General features: G+C 28.1%; 4 protein-coding genes and 1 long non-coding RNA gene across 8 annotated transcripts; 3 read left to right on the top strand and 2 right to left on the bottom strand.

Moving 5' to 3' along the window:
- Window positions 1-286: 286 nt before the first annotated feature.
- Window positions 287-8,906, top strand: LOC113793819 (uncharacterized). Of its 2 annotated transcripts, none has more exons than XM_075823942.1 (8): window positions 287-383; window positions 1,766-3,495; window positions 3,564-4,100; window positions 4,162-4,322; window positions 4,391-4,545; window positions 4,600-5,045; window positions 5,120-5,224; window positions 5,583-8,906. In XM_075823942.1, the coding sequence occupies exons 1-8, from the start codon at window positions 302-304 to the stop codon at window positions 8,409-8,411; spliced, it is 6,045 nt and encodes a 2,014-aa protein (XP_075680057.1). In that variant the 5' UTR covers window positions 287-301; the 3' UTR covers window positions 8,412-8,906. The 2 variants fall into 2 exon arrangements, with proteins under 2 accessions (XP_075680057.1, XP_027199694.2); XM_027343893.2 differs by lacking the exon at window positions 287-383 and adding an exon at window positions 1,316-1,614 and having other exon boundaries at window positions 5,583-8,686.
- Window positions 8,907-10,166: 1,260 nt separating this feature from the next.
- LOC113793058 (uncharacterized) lies at window positions 10,167-12,399 on the bottom strand. The gene has a single exon (XM_027343029.2). It carries the CDS (start codon window positions 12,053-12,055, stop codon window positions 10,241-10,243), a length of 1,815 nt encoding a protein of 604 aa, XP_027198830.2. The 5' UTR covers window positions 12,056-12,399; the 3' UTR covers window positions 10,167-10,240.
- Window positions 12,400-13,042: 643 nt separating this feature from the next.
- Window positions 13,043-16,238, top strand: LOC113793664 (nose resistant to fluoxetine protein 6-like). Its single transcript, XM_027343729.2, has 9 exons — window positions 13,043-13,488; window positions 13,551-13,977; window positions 14,045-14,358; window positions 14,420-14,513; window positions 14,593-15,054; window positions 15,124-15,241; window positions 15,308-15,503; window positions 15,577-15,719; window positions 15,790-16,238. The coding sequence occupies exons 1-9, from the start codon at window positions 13,194-13,196 to the stop codon at window positions 16,027-16,029; spliced, it is 2,289 nt and encodes a 762-aa protein (XP_027199530.2). The 5' UTR covers window positions 13,043-13,193; the 3' UTR covers window positions 16,030-16,238.
- Window positions 13,971-17,835, bottom strand: LOC142646046 (uncharacterized). 3 transcript variants are annotated; one of them, XR_012847066.1, is made up of 5 exons: window positions 17,695-17,835; window positions 16,511-17,636; window positions 16,248-16,270; window positions 14,211-16,161; window positions 13,971-14,136 (listed from the first exon to the last, which is right to left on the bottom strand). It is a non-coding gene; the product is annotated as an uncharacterized LOC142646046 (long non-coding RNA). The 3 variants fall into 3 exon arrangements; XR_012847065.1 differs by having other exon boundaries at window positions 16,248-16,353; XR_012847064.1 differs by having other exon boundaries at window positions 16,248-17,636.
- On the top strand, window positions 16,708-18,141 carry LOC113793645 (retinol dehydrogenase 7-like). The gene is made up of 3 exons (XM_027343705.2): window positions 16,708-17,014; window positions 17,080-17,626; window positions 17,703-18,141. Exons 1-3 carry the CDS (start codon window positions 16,708-16,710, stop codon window positions 18,088-18,090), a joined length of 1,242 nt encoding a protein of 413 aa, XP_027199506.2. The 3' UTR covers window positions 18,091-18,141.
- The last annotated feature ends 337 nt before the right edge of the window (window positions 18,142-18,478 follow it).

The following is an 18,478-nucleotide window of genomic DNA, read 5'->3' on the forward strand; positions in this document are numbered from 1 at the left end:
TTTAAATAAGTTTTCTTCGATTCAATCTAAATCATCTTTTCTAGGTAATTTAATTAAATTTTCGTTTTTTTTGCTGTATGTTCATCGTTTGATTCCTGTATAAAATACCTTTGTTATTCAATTGAACATATTTCATTTAAGTAAATAATCATCATCATCATCAAAATTATGATGATTTACAAATCATCATATCACATGTTGTCAAACAACCAATCATCATCCACAAAATTATTATTCGTTTGCACATTCATCATTGAATAATAATAATAATAAATTTTCAACAGAAAATGTCAGAAAATTTATGTTTCGTCATTGTATTGAAACGGGTGAAATAATAAAAAATTTTGTCATCAAAAAAAAACGTCATTTCATTTTCTATCCAAGTAATTGAATTTTGAATCGTATTTGAAGAATATTTGTGTTGATTGATTGATAATCCCTTTTCTCATTACCAGTTCACACCAGATGATTTTTTTTCAATTGTTTTAGATTGATAATTGATCTATATAGAGAAACAATAATCAATTTTCAAAAGAAAAAAAATGAAAACAATCGATTTGATTGATTGATTGATTGATTGATATTTCATTCATTTTTGATTTGTATTGTGTACTTTTTTTGTTCTTTCACTGGACTTGTGACTATCTAATATAATTGGCTAACGTCATTGTTTTCGGTATCATCATCATCATCAACGACAAATTTTTTGACAATTTTTTTTTCTAAAAATGTTTTTCGGTTCATTTAACTTTTAAAATTGACTACATTTGGAAACAAAATAAAAAAAACAATAATCGATTGCAATGAACTTGAAAATTTCGGATTGATTCGGATTTCCGGAATTTCTTTTTTCATTTGAAAATTTTCTTTTCATTTATTTTTAGCTATTTGAATTTTTTTCCATCTGTGGATGAGTATCTGAAAATTAGAAATTCAAATTTCATTTTATTTTATATTTTGTAAAATTCTTTTCAAGTACAAATTCTTGATTATCAAGGGGAAAGAAAGAGAGAGAGAAAGAAAAAAAAGGTTTGTTTTCAATCGATTTCATTAATCAAAATCATTTGATCAATAACTCCCACACACATGCCACACAGGTTGCTGTAATGAAATCATTTCCAAAAAAAAATAGTACCATTCATTGAATGGTTCGAAAATGATTAACAAACGATGATTATGATATGGTTTAATCATTTGTTTGTATCCAAAATGTGAAAACAAAAAAAAATACATTTTGATTACAATTGTCACGAGCCTGTTTGGTTTTTTTGATTTTTTCAAATTTGATGATGTTGATTATTATATAAATACAGCGTCATTTTTTTATCGTCATTTTTACACGTATTTTTTTGTTTTTGTTTTGGTGTTGGCATCATCATCGACAATCGTTGATGATGATGAAGATGTCTGCGGTTTAGTGTGACATTCATTTGAAATTTTTTTCTTTGATTATCATTACCAATTGCATATTCGACGCCAAATAATCTTAATTTTGGGTTTTTTTTTCTCTTAGTGGCGTAACTTTGGTTTCTTTCATTTTTTTAGTTGTGAATGATTTTCATTTTGGTTTTGTTTACAAAAATTATACAAAAATGTCGCTTTTTGATTTTATTGGTAAGATTTTCTGTCTTTGTTTCCGAAAATTTTCAAAAATTGTATTTGTTTTGGGTATTTTTGTGTTGTTTTTAATCGATGAAATAAAAAATTACGAAAATTTTTTATCAATTTTATTAATGTTTTTTTTCTTTTACTTCTATTTCCACAGAACCTGTTAATACAAAATTACAGGAAACATCTTCAACGAAAAAGATTTCTACAAATCCATTCGCTACAAATAACAATGAAAATTCTTTTAAAAAATATGTAAATTCTTTGGAAGATTCTGAAGAAGAAGACGAAGTTAATATCACAGATTCGGGTGGTTGGCCTAGTTCACCACCATTACAACAATCATCGATTGCAAGTAATTTTCTTTCTACAACAAATTCTGATAGTCAAGATTCATTGATTTTATCTACTGGTCATGTTAATAATACTAATAAAGATCAAACGGAAAAATTGGTAAAACATAGAAATATCGATTGGTTTATCGGTAGTGAACAAGAAATACCTGATGATGAACTTTTTAAATCTGCTACAATTTCGATTGAAAATGAATCTAGCACAAAAAGTGATGATGTTGATGAGCAACAATCAAACAGTATAGACGTTGAAGAACAACAAATATTATCATCAGCATTAGCTTTTGATTGTGGATCACCAAATTCGTTGAATTATTTTCTTCAACAAAATCCAATAACTAAATTATCGTCATCAATCAATTCAACAACATCACCGCAACAACAACAATTACCAAAATCATTCAAAAAATCTTACTCATCGGCTAATATTGTATCCACTGGATCTACTTATTGTGATACAATTTCAACAGAAACTAGTCCAATTGCCATTAATAATACGATGAATGTAGCATCGAAAAAACGTGGTTTATTTTCACGTGGTTCCAAAACGATAAGTGGTGGATCATCACTTGGCACCCATGCAACATCATCCACTTCAATTAATGATAATCATCAAGAGGAAAATGGTAAAATTAATAAAACTCCATCCAGCCCATCGGGTGCATCACATCATTTTAATGAATTAGATGAAGATCGTTTCAATGGTGATGGTGTACAATTTCAAGGCAAATTAATTGGCCATGAGTATGTGGCCGAAGCTCGTGGTGAACAAATGTGCCAACAATCGTTGAAAAAATTAAAAATCATTCAAAAAGCCTTAGGTGGTCATAAACGTAAAATCAATCTATTCATTTCATTCGATGGTATTAAAATTCTTGATCCACAAACAAATGAAGAATTATTTCATCATTCTGTACCACAAATATCGTTTATATCACGTGATGAAACTGATACACGTGCCTTTGGCTATGTTTTTGGTAATTCACAAACTGGACATCAATTTATCGGTATTAAAACAAAAAAAGAAGCAATGATTGTTATGTCAACAATTGGACAATTATTTGCCATAACATTAAAACGTAAAAGAAATGCCGAACAAGAACAAACGGCTGCATCGGTTATATCATCAGGTGAAGAACATCTTTATCATTCTGTACCAGATCAAACTTCATTGACATCATCATTGCAAACATCCGAAATTGGCGACAATAATAATGATATTGTCACTAATAATTCAACAACGACAAAATCACGTGCACGAATTCGTACAGGTGTTGCGTTAGAAAATGTTCCTATTCCAGCATTACCACCACCATCAGAACAACATCCAAGACATCGGCAACACAATCAATCGACACAACAAAATCAACGTTTCGCTACAATTGGTCGTGTGAATGATATTAACAATAATTTTTCACAACAACAAAAAACTTTACCTTCGGCATTGATCAATGAATTGGATCTATTTCAACCAACTAATGTAACTGGTGGATGTCAAAATCTTAGTGCAAGTATCGATTCTTCATTACCAAAGGTTTGTAGCATCTTATTTCAATGTTTTTTCATTGTTAAACTTAATCTAATAAAACATTCAACCATTAGGATTCAAATCAACCTACGACTGGTACACAACGTTTAGCATCATCATATGATTGGGCACATTTTGATGATGATAATAATCAATTATCAATAAAAGATGATTCAACATTGAACACTATATCATCGATTTCTGATACATTAACATTCAGTAATAATCAACAAACTTTGAATGATTCAATCACTTTAGTTGCTGGTCAACAACAACAACAACAACAGCAACAGCAATATTCAACAAATCAGAAATTCCAAATGAATTCAAAAGCAATAATAAATAGTCAGAATAAATTGAATGTTTCTTCAACAACGATCTCATCGGCTAATTTTGATGGAATGGATCCATTTTCGGATGCTTTTGGTTCGGATCCATTTTCAACAGCATCAACAACTGCTGATATATCATCAAATTTGTTTAGTGCAAAAACATCACTTCCACAGCAAGAACAACAACAACAGCAGCAGCAGCAATCACAACAACAAAATCGTCCACCATCAAATCCTGGCCCGAATACAATGTTTGATTCAAACAAATTAAGTTTCAAAGTAAGCTGTTTATTTTTAATTTGTTTTCGAAAAAAAATATTCATTTTTTTTTATATTATAGGAAATGAATTCTGGATCAGTACCAGCATTAACAAATTCATTCGGATCATTATCATTGGATAAATCACAACAATCATCAACAAATAGTCAAAATTTTAACAACAATTTATTCAAAAGCAATGTTGAATTATCAAATCAAAATTCGGATTCTCAAGCGGACAAGTATGAAAATTGTTTGTTTTTGTTTTTTTGCAATTAATTTCATACTTTTTTTTTCAATCAAAAATCAGATATGCTGTTCTTGCCGATATAAATTCTATATCAACATCAATTTTTGATTCATTGGGTAATCGTTCGGCAACAATGATAGAAAAAGAAGATAATAAAAATAAAACTCCCACTCCGCCACCTATCACATCAACGCAACAACGAAATTATCCTTCAGGTATTTCTCATTCTTGAATATAATCATTATTAATTAATCTGTATTATTATTCAGGATATCCTTCGTCAATAAATAATTCACAACATCAACAACAACAACAATCAAACCCTTCACCACTTTCATATGGAGTTAATGGTATTGTCGTATTACCACCAGTTTCTACAACATCAATACATAATGAATATATTTCTGGTGGAAATTTTTCTAAAAATCGTTGGTTAACTAAAAGTTTTGATTCAAATGAAATGCCTACTGGCCGAAATATAAATTATGGTCAGCAACAACAACAACAACAACAAGCACAGAAACAGGCTCCACGAGCTGAATTTGATTCAATGTCAAATCTATCATCGAATTCATCAAATACATCAATTTCAAATACGCAGCAACAGAATCAGAAAAAATCAACTAACGAAACATCAAATATACCATTGTTTCAAGAATTAGATCCATTAAATAATAAGAAAAGAAATTCACCATTAAATTTCAAAAATTTTAATGTTTGTTTAGTTTTTTTTTGTTTACAAAACGAAAATTTATAACAATTTTTTTTTCTTTTAAAATATGATTTTAGGATAATCGTAATCGGTCACCAATGCTTAATAATCCAAATGGATTAGATTCATCGATATCTTCAATGAATTCATCAAATTCATCATTATTTAATAATTCTCGTAATGTAAGTATTTTACCTGGAATGATCAAAAAAATGAACTTCTTCAAACTTTTTTCTACTATTTAAACTAATTCGCTATTTTTATCAATCTTGTTTCTTTTTTTCCACTTTCATATTTTTTTCCTTCCTAAAAAATTTCTTCCTTTTTTCTCTCGATGCATTACGGTCTGTTTACTAAAATCAACACTTAAAATCTAATTCGACATGAATCATCATTTGATATTCGCATGATAAAAACATATTACTAAAACTTAATTTGTTTGTAAAATCATTTGTTTAAAACATTGTTACAAAAAAAAATTGATTGAAAATCAAACTTATTCATTTAAAATGTATATATTTGTTTTTATCATAACGGCAGTGTTCAACACCTAATAGCCTACAGCAACAACAAAATCATAAATCACCACAGCCTTTATTAAGCCATCAACAATCATTACCAGTTATAGCTTCCTCTGGTAATTTAATCAAATCACAATTCTCAACAGCAACAAACAATACAATTGAAGAAATTCCTAATAATAATGATGATATTAACAATGTTAATCAAAAGTCAACTATGATTTCTAAGCCATTTAATTCAACAAATATGATATCATCGTCGTCAACGTCATCTACCATTACAACAACGACAACAATAACAACAAGCCCACATTATATTATGCTTTATAATCTAAGTACATCACCTTTGCAATCAAATCAAATTAATGATGATGAAGACGGTGATAATAATGATGATGGTCCAACAAACAATCAAATTAACATTTCATCTTTGGATTCCAAGAAAACTAATCATTTTGAAGGAGGAAATTTATTATCATCTCAAAATAAGAGTAACACTGAATCAATAACAATTAAAGAAGGTAAACAAGATTTAGATAATAAAAAATCAGATGATTCATCATCATTAAATGTAAATGATGAAATGAATAAAAATGAGGAAAATTCATTATCCGAAAATAATAATATGATTAGAAATGATCAACGTTCACGAACATCATCAATTTCATCTAGTTCAAATTCATTATTATTGCAACAGGAAAATTCCAATTTTTCTGAATTAAAATTTGATGATGTTTTCGAAACACCATTATTGACAACAACAACAACAAACGATTTAGAACAAAATCAGTCAAAAGAATCAACAAAATTGGATAATAAAATTTCCGATGAAAATAAAAATCAATCAAATGAAATTAAACAGAAAAATACATTAATCAAAACAAAAACTGAATCAATTTCATCATTAAAATCAGATTCATCAACAGGAAACATAACAAAACCACAAGCAGCAACATCTACTTCATTATCACGACAATCATCAACATCATCAACACCACCTGCTATACCTCCTAGAACTGATCTGCATAATAATTCCAATAAATATCAAAATCAAATGGGCTCCATACCACCACCACCTCAACCTCCGCCTTCACAAATTCATAGTGGCCATTCTTCATCATATGGTAATAGAATTTATTCACAACAACCATATCCTCCGTTACAATATCCATATTATCCATCACCACCGCCTTCATCATCAAGTCATTTTTCCGATCCTTATATACATCGACCTAATTCATCATCTTCACATCATCATCCTCATCTTCGTTATCAACCAAATTATTATGATTCATGGTATTGTAATCAAAATGATCCTATCTATTCAACACCACCACAACAACGTCCACCATTAGATTATCCACCACAAATACCACCACCACCAATACCATCAAATGTTCCACCAAATTATTTGGGCTATCATGATTATTATACGAATCCATCAAGACCATTTAGTGGTGGCAATGTTGCGCTTGCTAATACCTGGCATGAGTATTATCAACATCAACAACAACAACAACAACAACCACATTCATCAATGATACATCCAAATCAGCTAATGTCATCATCAACATTATCATTATCATCGACAACATCTGCTGCGCAACCTAAAAAAGCATCATCAATATCATCGACTCCTCCTCCTTGTAATAATATTAATAATGATGAAGCCACACCTTCTCCTATCCCACCACCTATTGTACCGAATCCACAGCGTCGTATTTCGGCAACATCAACATCATCTCAATCGGGTGGGGCAACATCTAACCAATCACCGTCGATGAATTTACATCGAACACCATCATCGGTTTCAAGTACAACCGAAAGAACTTTTAATCCAAATGTTATACCAACAATTCCGATGTATCCTCCTCCATTACCACCAACACATCAAATGGATCCATTCTATTCACATCCATATTATGATGAACTGAATAAATCATCAGCATCACCATTTGCAGCATTCAATATGAATATGGAACAAATGATAATGAAATATCATCATCCTGTATTGCCACCACCACCACCTATTGTACCTATGCATCATCTTCGTAATAGTCCAATATTACCACCATATGAACCAACATATGGTTATACAAATTATCAATCATATCCTGGACAATATCCTACAATGATTAGAGGTCGAAATAGCTCTGGTCATCTTTATTCAAATCAATTGGATATTACACAACAACAACAACAACAAACATTACCACAAACATCTTCACAATCAGGAACATTGATGCCCGGTAATCAATTTGTTTGTCCTAACAATAGCATTGAAAGTAATACAAACAGCAGTAATGGAAGTAGTAGTGGATATGCATCAACAATAAAATCAACAACATCAATGATGATTGATTCAATTGCTCGTATATCTCCTATGGCTAATCCTCATCAAACACCTTGGCCAACAATATTTCCGGATAATACAACATTGCAACAACAACAACAACAAAATTTAATGAAATCAAATAATAATGATGATACTAAACCATTCAATGATTCTTTTATTGATAATTTTGCAAATTTTGATGCAAATCCAGATGGATTTGATACGGTCAAACGAAATCAAAAAGATTCATTGATTATGATGTTGGATGATGATAATAAAGCTAATAATGAAACGGAAAAATCAGAAAATCAATCAAACATGGATCATAGTAAAACAAATGTTAATGAAAATGATGACAAATCTAAACCAACAACAACAAATCAAAATGATGATAATAATGTCAAAAAAACAAATGAAACTAATAGATCTCAAGAATTCGAATCAATCGAACAGATGGATATTTTTGCAAGTAAAAATGATCCATTTGAAGATGATTTTTTTAAATCATCATAATTGAAAAAAACAAACAAACAAACCTTTGTGATATATTTGATGTTTTTAAAAAATGGACATCAACTTACAAACACTACAAACAAACATGGCATTTTTTTTTCTTCATTTCTCACTCAACTGCATTCCGAAACAAACATTTTCTTTATTCTTTTGGGTCACCAATTACACTTTCTTTATTTTTCTTCGACATAATAATTCTCTTGTCTATTCTTATGAATTGAAAATTCTTATTGGCATTTATGAATCACACAAATATACTCACAATTATAATTGTACTTATTGCATTTATTTTATAAGATTTATTTTCTTGGTTGTTAGATTTGATTAGAATTTTTTATTTTATTTTTTCCTTATTATTTATCGTCACTTAATCATCATTCTTTTATTAATCTATCTATTTTGTGATTATCAATTGTTTCCGTTTGTTTTTTATTTTTCTTTTTGGTTTTTATTCAAAGTTTTTTTTTTATAATAAATCTGGTCTTGCAACAGGTACATACCACTTTTTTCTTTTCTATAGATTTTTCTTTCATAATCTGTAGCAATCAATGTGTGTCACACACTCTTATTAATTTACTGATTTTTTTCCAAATAAAATTATGAAAAATTCTCAGAATGAAAATCATTAATTAAATTTAATTAATTAATAATCATTAATTAAATTTAATTAATTAATAATCATTAATTAAATTTTGTTTTTTCTATTCATTCATTTATAAAGATAAATAATGGCCATAAATCACCAATGTCTACCTTTGCATCTGGCCTCGTTATAAACAATAGTGTTGTTGGGGATGGTGGTAAAAGCAATCCATTTGCCTAATTGATTCCACACACAAAAAAAAAGATTCTTGTTTTTTAAATCGGAAATTTCTGTATTTTTTTTTGCCTTTTCAAATTGAAATTATAAATCAATTCCAATTCCATTTTTGTCCATAGTCCAAACTTCATCAACAAGATTTGTTTATTTTCGTTATTCGATTTCCTTCCAATAAGTTTGCTGATGTTTTGTTTTGATTTTCCAATTCCCATGAATAATAATTTTTCCACGACAAATAAAATTATCATTTTTTCTCAAAAAAAAAAAAAAAATTTATTAATCTGTATTTCCTTTGAAAAAAAATATTACGTTGGGATTTATTATCAGTGTTAATTTTTTTTTATTCCTACTTTATTATTATCATCATTTGATTAATTAGACAAATGTCTTGCATAAGATTTTTGAAAGGATGGATCATCATCGTATATATATAAGACAACATCAAAAACGGGGAAAAAAATTATAGTTGACACTTTTGTTTCAAAACAATTTGTTTAATAAGTTGTTTTTTCTTTGTTTCATTATGTTACACATCCCCTTTTTTTGGAGTTGAATTCAAATTCAAATTCAAATTTCAACTTCAAGGCGATGTGTATTATAATGTTATTCAAATGAATTTCATCGAAATTATTTTCTCATTTTAAAAGATCTGATTATATTACTCTTTTGTATTGCATACGATTGGTTATCGATAGAACGAATGAATGAAAAATCTACGGTCCTTTCGTGTGTGATATGAAAGTTAATAGCAAATATCATCAACGTTATTTTCGTTTCAAAAAAAAACAAACCCTGCAAGTTTAAAATCAATGCAAAACAATATATTCTAGCTCAATTTCTTTTCGGAAACATTGGCTATTTTTTTTTTAAATTGCATATTTCTTCAATGTTCCGGATAGAAACTGAGTTTGAAAATATTTTTAAAAACTTCACAATTTTCAAATTATAAAATTGATTATTTAATTAATTTAATTGATTTGATTTTTGTTTGTTTGTTTGTTTGTTTTTATCAACGATCCAATGTACGTATATTTCTTATTCTTGTTTTAGATGGTTTGATTGGTTTATTTTTTGTTTTGATTGGTTTTTCCCAATCTAATTTTAACGGTATACTTTTAATAAATTTTGTAAAAAAGGTTTGTTTTGGTTGTGGTGGTGGTGGTGGTGGTGGTTGTTGTTGTTGTTGTAATGATTGAAATTTTTCTTTTGTAATTAATAATTGTTTTTCTTTACTCATATTGATATTATTTTTTTCATTTTCATCACTATCACTATCACTATCATCATCATCATTCATAGCCATATATTCATGTATTAATGTTGTAATTTGTCTAAGTTTTTCTCGTTTAGCTTTTTCACGAATATTAATTCTATATAACCATGGATCAGATTCAAGTAATTCAATTATTGTTGGACGATTTTCAGCTTTAAATTGTAATAATTTAAATAAAAGTTGTGAACAATTATTTGAAACATGTACACGACGATTAATTGTCCATTGATGTCTCATTTGTCGTCGATAAACTAAACGTACTTTTTGTAATAAATCCATTTCAAATAAATATTCTTCCGGTCTTAAAAATGTATTATATAAATGTAACATTTCGAATAAACATACCCCAATTGAATAAATATCGGCTGCTTTACCATCATATCCTTGACCATTATTGTAATGTGGATTTTCTAAATATTTTAATCGTATAAAATTTACTTCTGGTGCTGTATATTCAATAGTACCGCAAGGTGAATAACATTGATTTGGAAATATTATTTGTGTTGTTGTTGTTGGCATTTTAGTTAAATCATTACTTGTATCAATGGATGATGGTAATATTTTTGAAAAACCAAAATCACCAATTATTAAACGATCATTTTGTGAATTAATAAAAAGATTATCTAATTTTAGATCACGATGTACAATTCGATTACGATGTAGATAATTTAATCCTTTTGATAAATCGAAAAACCATTTTTTCGCCTGTTTTTCATTGAATGGTTTTCGTTGACCATACATTATTTGTTTCACATTTCCACCTTCAATTAATGGCATCACCATAAATGCAATTGAACGAAATTTTAAAACATCAATAGCACCAAGCACATTTGGATGTCGAATGGCTAATGAAATTTTCATTTCACTATCTAAACAACCACTATCTAACCATTGTTTAATTAATATATTATTACGATCAATCTGTTTGATTGCAACTTTTTCACTAGTTTTTATATTTTCAGCAACGAAAATTTTTCCATATGTTCCTTCAGCTAAAAGTTTTTGATATCGATATCCATTGAATAATAACCATTTTGGTGTTTCTGGTAAATTTGTTGTTGCAATATCTTGGCCATTATTATCATTATGATTTATGTCAATATTTTCTTCTTTACCAATTGATTGTTTTTCCGTGGAAATTTTTATTGTTTCATTCTTAGGTTGTTGCTGATGTTCTTGTTTGGGTTGATGTTCTTGTTTAGGTTGTTGTTGTTGATGATGATGCTCTTGTTTAGGTTGTTGTTGTTGTTGATGTTGTTCTTGTTTAGGTTGTTGTTGTGGTTGTGGTTGCTGTTCCTGTTTATAAAGATCAGTTTTTTTATCATCCAATAATTTTTGTAATTCATCAATCAAAATTGATTTTTGTGATTGTTGTTCATCACTATTTTCTGTTTTTTCTTTACCAAATAATTGTTGCATACGATCATTTTTGATCATTAATTTAGTCATTATTTCAAATGGATCATCTTCATCATCATCACTATCACGTCGTTGTCCGTTTTTAATAATATTATCATTATCATTACTAATAGACCTAGATTCTTTTTCCATTTAAAAAATTCTGTGGAAAAAAAATTCATTTGGTCTCAAATTGTTTGTATAAATTCATTATACAATTTATATAGCCTAACCAAATGATGAAAAAAAAATTACAAACTATTATTATTATTATTATTATTATTGTTCAATTATTGAATTTTCATTTTTAATCGAATTTGATTGAATTCCCATCGAACATGATATAGTTGTTATGTGTTTTTTTTGTCTGTTATAAAAAAAACAACAACAACAACAAAAAAAACTTTGTTATTAGGCCATATTTGTTCTGTGTCTGTGTCGGTTTGTGCAAATACAAATGTAAATTGAATTGACAATTTCTTTTTTTATCATATACTATACATATGATTGCCAATCATAAATGCAATAATATGTTTATCAATCTTAGAGATAACAGCAATTCCGAAGAATTATACAACATCATCATCATCATCATAGACAACATTGAATAGGTAGAGAGAGAGAGAGAGAGAAAAAAAATCATTTGACTAATCAAATGAAGAATATAAAAAAAAACTACTCAAGATAACTAAATCAATTCATTTTTTTCTGATATTTGAATTATCTTTCTCTTTCTCTCTCTCTCTCTCTCTGGTTGTGTGTGTGTGTTGGAAGGATGGACGATAAAAAAAAGAAAGAAAGATTAATCACATAAATAAAAACGATCGCTAATTTACACAGGTATTATGTGATTTATTTCTGGATCGTTTTTTTTTCAATAAAAACGTCAGTTAAATATGAAAATCGTTCAATCAGATTTGATTCTATCGATTCATTGATCGATAATTGATTGATCAAATTGGAAACAAATGTCTGGTTAATCCTGTCTAATCAAACCTTGTTTCTCGAAACACATCTAGCTTGTAAGGATTTCCTGAATTTTTGAAAATCAAAAATTTTCTTATTAAAAAAAAACAAAATCCTTACTTGAGATGTGAAAACGAGCGACAAGATAATATTTTCAACAATATTCACACATCAAGGTAACATTTTTAAAATTTTTCTACATTTTAACCACATTTTAAATAAAATTTTAACCATCTTCCGTTTGAATTTTTTTTTCAAAAAACAAAATAATTATCATGTAATTTTTTTTTGCAAAAATTTTAATTATTAAACTAACCCAAACATCATGATGATGATGATGCGTTTTTTGTTATTAATTTTTTATTTACTTTTAATTACTTTAGCTTTAGCAAAAAGTCATAATAATAATAATGATGATGATAAAACGAATAACTACACTGAACGTTTTATGAAAAATTTTGATATTATCTATTTATTTGGTCAACAATTTACAACAAAATTCTTAAAACCATTATACGATGAAACAATTACCGATGAACATGATTTAAATCTAACCAAAGAATGTTATCATTCATTAGAAATGATGTTTACACATCCAGAATTAGAATGGGCATCATTAAGTAAGTTAATTATAAAATTTATAAATGTTTAATAAAAAAAACGCTAATCATTTAAACTTAAGTGTGGGATGCTAGTGGTCGAATAATAAGACCCGGTTTTATAAGCGGTACTATAACCGATTATGGTGATTATGATCAATGTTTAAATATTGATTATTCGAATGTCGATGAATCAAATAATCGTATACAAGCAAGATATTGTTTAATGACAATACGATTACCGATTCCACCAGCTAATAAACGATTAAATTTCAATAAAACACGTTATGAAAATCGATGGCCATCAAAATGGTGGAATGATCCACGTTATCGTTTCTATTATCGAATTGTTAGTGCTTTATGTTTACCAAGCGATTGTCAACGTAATGAAATTGAACAAGTAGCTCGAAAAGTATTTAAAAATTTTGAATTCAATATCGAAGTTGAAGCATGTCAAACCCGTAATGAACAAGAATCGATGTCATTTGATTTTGCACAACGATTTTCAATGTAAATAATTCGTTAAAAATTAAAATTGATCAATTCGAATGGACAATTTATGTTTCTTCTTTCACAGATTTATTTTGGCCATTTGTACATCGACTGTAATCATTGGAACAATAATTGATTGTTATAATCGTCGTTGCATTTATTCAAACGAAACTAGTACTGAAATAATGGAATTTTGGAAAGGTTTTAGTTTGTTACATAATACGGAAAAACTTTTTACAATAACTGCTTACGAAAATGATAAGGATAAAACAAACGAAACAGCTCCTACTGAATTGACTGTCATTCATGGGCTTCGATTTCTATTGATTATGTGGGTTATTACATGTCATACGACAAATTTTGCTCCACTTGGTCTTTATGATCAACCAATGATTGCTGGTATGTGTTTCATTTATCTTCAAAAATTTTTGTAATTGATAAATTTTCAAATTATTCAAAGCTCGTTTTGCCGATAGAATTCAAATAGTTAGAGATTTTTGGACACAATTTGTCATTAGTGGATCATTGTCTGTTTCAGGATTTTTTATTATAAGGTAACCAAAATATTAATTTACAATCAAAATTATTATTTAAAAAAAAACAAAACTATTTTGAATTATAATTAAAAAAAAGTGGCCTTATATCACTTCATACGGCAATGAAAAATCGTCAAACATTTTTGAAAACAGTTCCATATTGGAAATATATTGTACTTAGATGGTTAAGATTTTCACCACCATTATTAGGAATGTTTTGTTATCAATTTTTATGGCCACGATTAGGTACAGGACCAATGATGCATTGGGATTATTTACGTTATGGTCATCAACCATGTTATCAACGATGGTGGGCAAATTTTTTATTCATATCAAATTGGTTTCAATTAACTGATCAATGTGCATCACATACATGGTTTTTAAGTGCTGATTTTCAAATTAATCTTATTGCTTATTTTTTTATTTGGCTTTATGCATATGAATATAAATCGGGTTTAATTGCTAATATTGTTGCTTTAGTAATGGCTATTGTTTGTCCAACATTAATACATTGGTATTATGGTGTACCACTTGTACATGTTATGGAACCTGATGTTAAGTAAATATTTTACACAAGTTTTTTTTCTAATAGATTTTGAATTTCAAAATTATCAATTTAAATAATTAGCAAATTGAATATTGCTTTCAGTATGATTGATTTTTATACATTCAATCATTATTCAGCATATTTTACCGGATTATTAATTGCAGGATTATTACAAAATCGTCGATTTTCTATTGAAAAAGTTTGTTTTCATTATTTGAAAAAACAAATCCATTTTTTGACAAAAATTATAATCTTTAATCCATAGAATATCCGACAGATTCTATGGTGGTTGGCAATCATTTTGGCTTTGATCATACCATTTTCCACTTATCCATTCATTCAAATGGAACATATACCTGAATCATCATTTATAGCGATTCTTTATACAGGTATAAAAAGATTTCTTTGGATATTTGCAATCGGTTGGATAGTGTATGCATCATGTTCGGAAACAGATAAAAGTATGGTTTTTTCTATTTGGCGATGCAATTTTCGTACACTTTTTAATGTCTTTTTCCTGGTTATTTTCGTCAGATGTTTTGTCTAGATTTTTATCAGCCAAAATTTTTCAACCATTTTCACGACTTACGTTTAGCATATATCTAACACAATCATTAGTTGTTTGGTATTATTCATATCAATCACGTGAATTGCATACAATTTCACATTATAATTCGGTAAAAATGATTGACTTTTTTTCCTTATCATTTTCAATAATTAATCTTTTCTCGTTTGTTTTTTTTACAGATTTTTCGAATCGGTGGACATACATTATTTTCAATAATATTTGGTTATATTCTTTATGTATTATTTGAAGCACCATCCGTTAATATTTGTAAAATTGCATTTAAACGAAATGTTCGACAAACAATAAAATCATCATCAATAACATCCGACGATCCAAATAATAATAATAATGAATCGATAGAATTGATGGATAAGAAAAATTCATTCAGAATAAAAAACAATCAATGTAAACTTGATTGATTAATGTAAACCAATGTTATTTACTAACTAAATGATTCATTGCTGAATAATGATTTTGCTAATCAAAATTTTTTTCTCTCTTTCTGATTGATCAGGTCCAGAATATTGAAAATTTCGTATAGTTGATGGTTACTAAATTATAAAATTGTCAAATAATTATTATCATTATTAAAAAAATTACAATTAAATTAAAAAAAATTTGTAAGAAATTATTTTACCTCAAAGGCAAGATGTTTTTTTGCTGAAAGAAAGAAAGAAAAAAGTATTAAGATTAAGCAAGGCTTTTTTTTTGACGATCAAACAACAATGACGATGAACAGGTTTCTATATTATAAAATAAATCCAAAAAACAAACTCTCAAATTTCAATGAAAAATGATGAGATTTGTCCCAAATCATCATGATTATAATGTATATAATAAAACATCTTTTGGAGAGGTTTGAAAAGTAGAAAAAAACGAAATCAAAAAAAATTGATCTACCTGTAGTTGTCGGTCATTCAACTTGATTAAAAAAAAAGAAGAATGAAAGAGAAAAACAACGTACGCAATAATTTTTTTGAATTCAGTTATTGAATTGAGTTATCATTATTTGTGGAAACTTTTTTTCGGATAAAACAGTCGGTATTTCAAACTTTTATTTTGTTTTTCTTCTTCTTCTTCTTTGAATATCGATTATCATGAATTTGGCGAAACAAAATGAAAAATCAAATCAAATTCCATCAATATTGAATCAACAAAAACAACCATATTTATATTGTAGACATTATATTTTCTTTGCCCTGTTGACTTTATTATTCTTATTATGTCAAATACAAATATTTCATGGAATCATACAATGGCTACAGGATACATTATTCAATTTATTCATCATATATGTCGCTTGGAATGTAGCCTATTTTCTTCATGATTGGCTTGAATTTTCAACGGATATTTTACCAAAAAATCGGCTATCCGATATGGAAAAACGTGCCATTTTGATTACCGGTTTGTATTCGAAAGAATTGACAAGGTTAACTTTTAACTTTTTTTTTTAAACAATTTCTAAATAGGATGCGATTCTGGTTTTGGATTGTATTTGGCACAAAATCTTCATCAACAAGGATATTATATTATTGCCGGTTGTTTATCATTACAATCGATTGGTGCATTAAAATTACGAGAAAAAAATGATGAAAAATTTTTTGTAATTGAAATGGATGTAACCGATGAACAAAGTGTTAATAAAGCCAAAGAACAGGTGGAAATATATTTACAATCAAAGCCGAAAATTTCTCTTTGGTCTATTGTTAATAATGCCGGTATTATGTCATTATGTGAAATTGAATTCGGTAACATGTTAACATTTACTAAACAAATGGATGTAAACGGAATGGGTGTAGTAAGAGTAACGAAAACATTTCTACCATTTTTACGTCATAATCATTTTGGTCGTGCACGTATTGTCAATATAGCAAGTTTAGCCGGACGTTTTACAATGCCCGGATTTGTTGCCTATTGTATGTCGAAAGCAGCAGTAATTGCATTCAATGATGGTCTTCGTCGTGAATTAGCTAAATGGAATATTGAAGTTGTTTCGATTGAACCACATCTTTATCGGTAATAAATTCTCAAAAATAAATGTCATTATTAAATCTATTTTTTTCAACAACAAAAAAAAATCTTACCAACTTAGGACAAACCTTGTAAATCAAAAACGTTTGATTGCCGAATTCGAACAACAATGGAATTCAAGTGAAGAATCAATTCGAAAAGATTATGGCCGATCATATCATGATGGTTTCGTTCGAACAATGACACAAGCAATGGAAAGTGCACGTTCAGAAATCGAACAGGTGGTTCGAACATTGGAACGAGCTGTTACCACTACAGAGATAGAATATTCTTATACGGTTGCACGTTATTCGGAAAGAATTAGAATATTTTTCTGGCAAACAATTGCACCAATATGTGTTATTGATTTTTTTATGAGAAAATTCTTAACCGATCGTAATGGACAACCAAAATTATTGAAAGAAAAATTACTTAATCCAAGAATTGTTAATACAAATAAATCTAAATAAAATATTGATTGATTGATGTTTGTGTTTGCAATCAACATTTTAAAGAGATAATTTTTTCTGTGTATTTTGTCTTTAAAAAAATTCAAATTAAAACTGATAAAATTTAAAAAGATAATTTCAAAAAACAAAATTTGTCATAATATCTATGAATAGGACGATAAAACAAGCGATAGTAGCGACATCATTTTTCATTGATAAAAACAAAAATAGTAGTAGCATACATATAATCAACAACTGTTTATCAGGTATATATATCCAAAAAAAAAGTAGTAGCATTAATGAGTATTATGAAAAAAAAATAATGAGGAGGATAATGAATAATGAGAGGGGAAAACATAAAAGAATCCTGTATACGTATAAAAGAATGAAATGCTAGCAGTATAAAAGA

The sequence above is a fragment of the Dermatophagoides pteronyssinus genome, unplaced genomic scaffold (genome assembly GCF_027571235.1).
Source record: "Dermatophagoides pteronyssinus isolate colony J.1.1.1.1 unplaced genomic scaffold, Derpt_VIB-CSIC_2022.12 sq0042, whole genome shotgun sequence".
In the NCBI taxonomy this organism is placed as follows: domain Eukaryota; kingdom Metazoa; phylum Arthropoda; class Arachnida; order Sarcoptiformes; family Pyroglyphidae; genus Dermatophagoides; species Dermatophagoides pteronyssinus.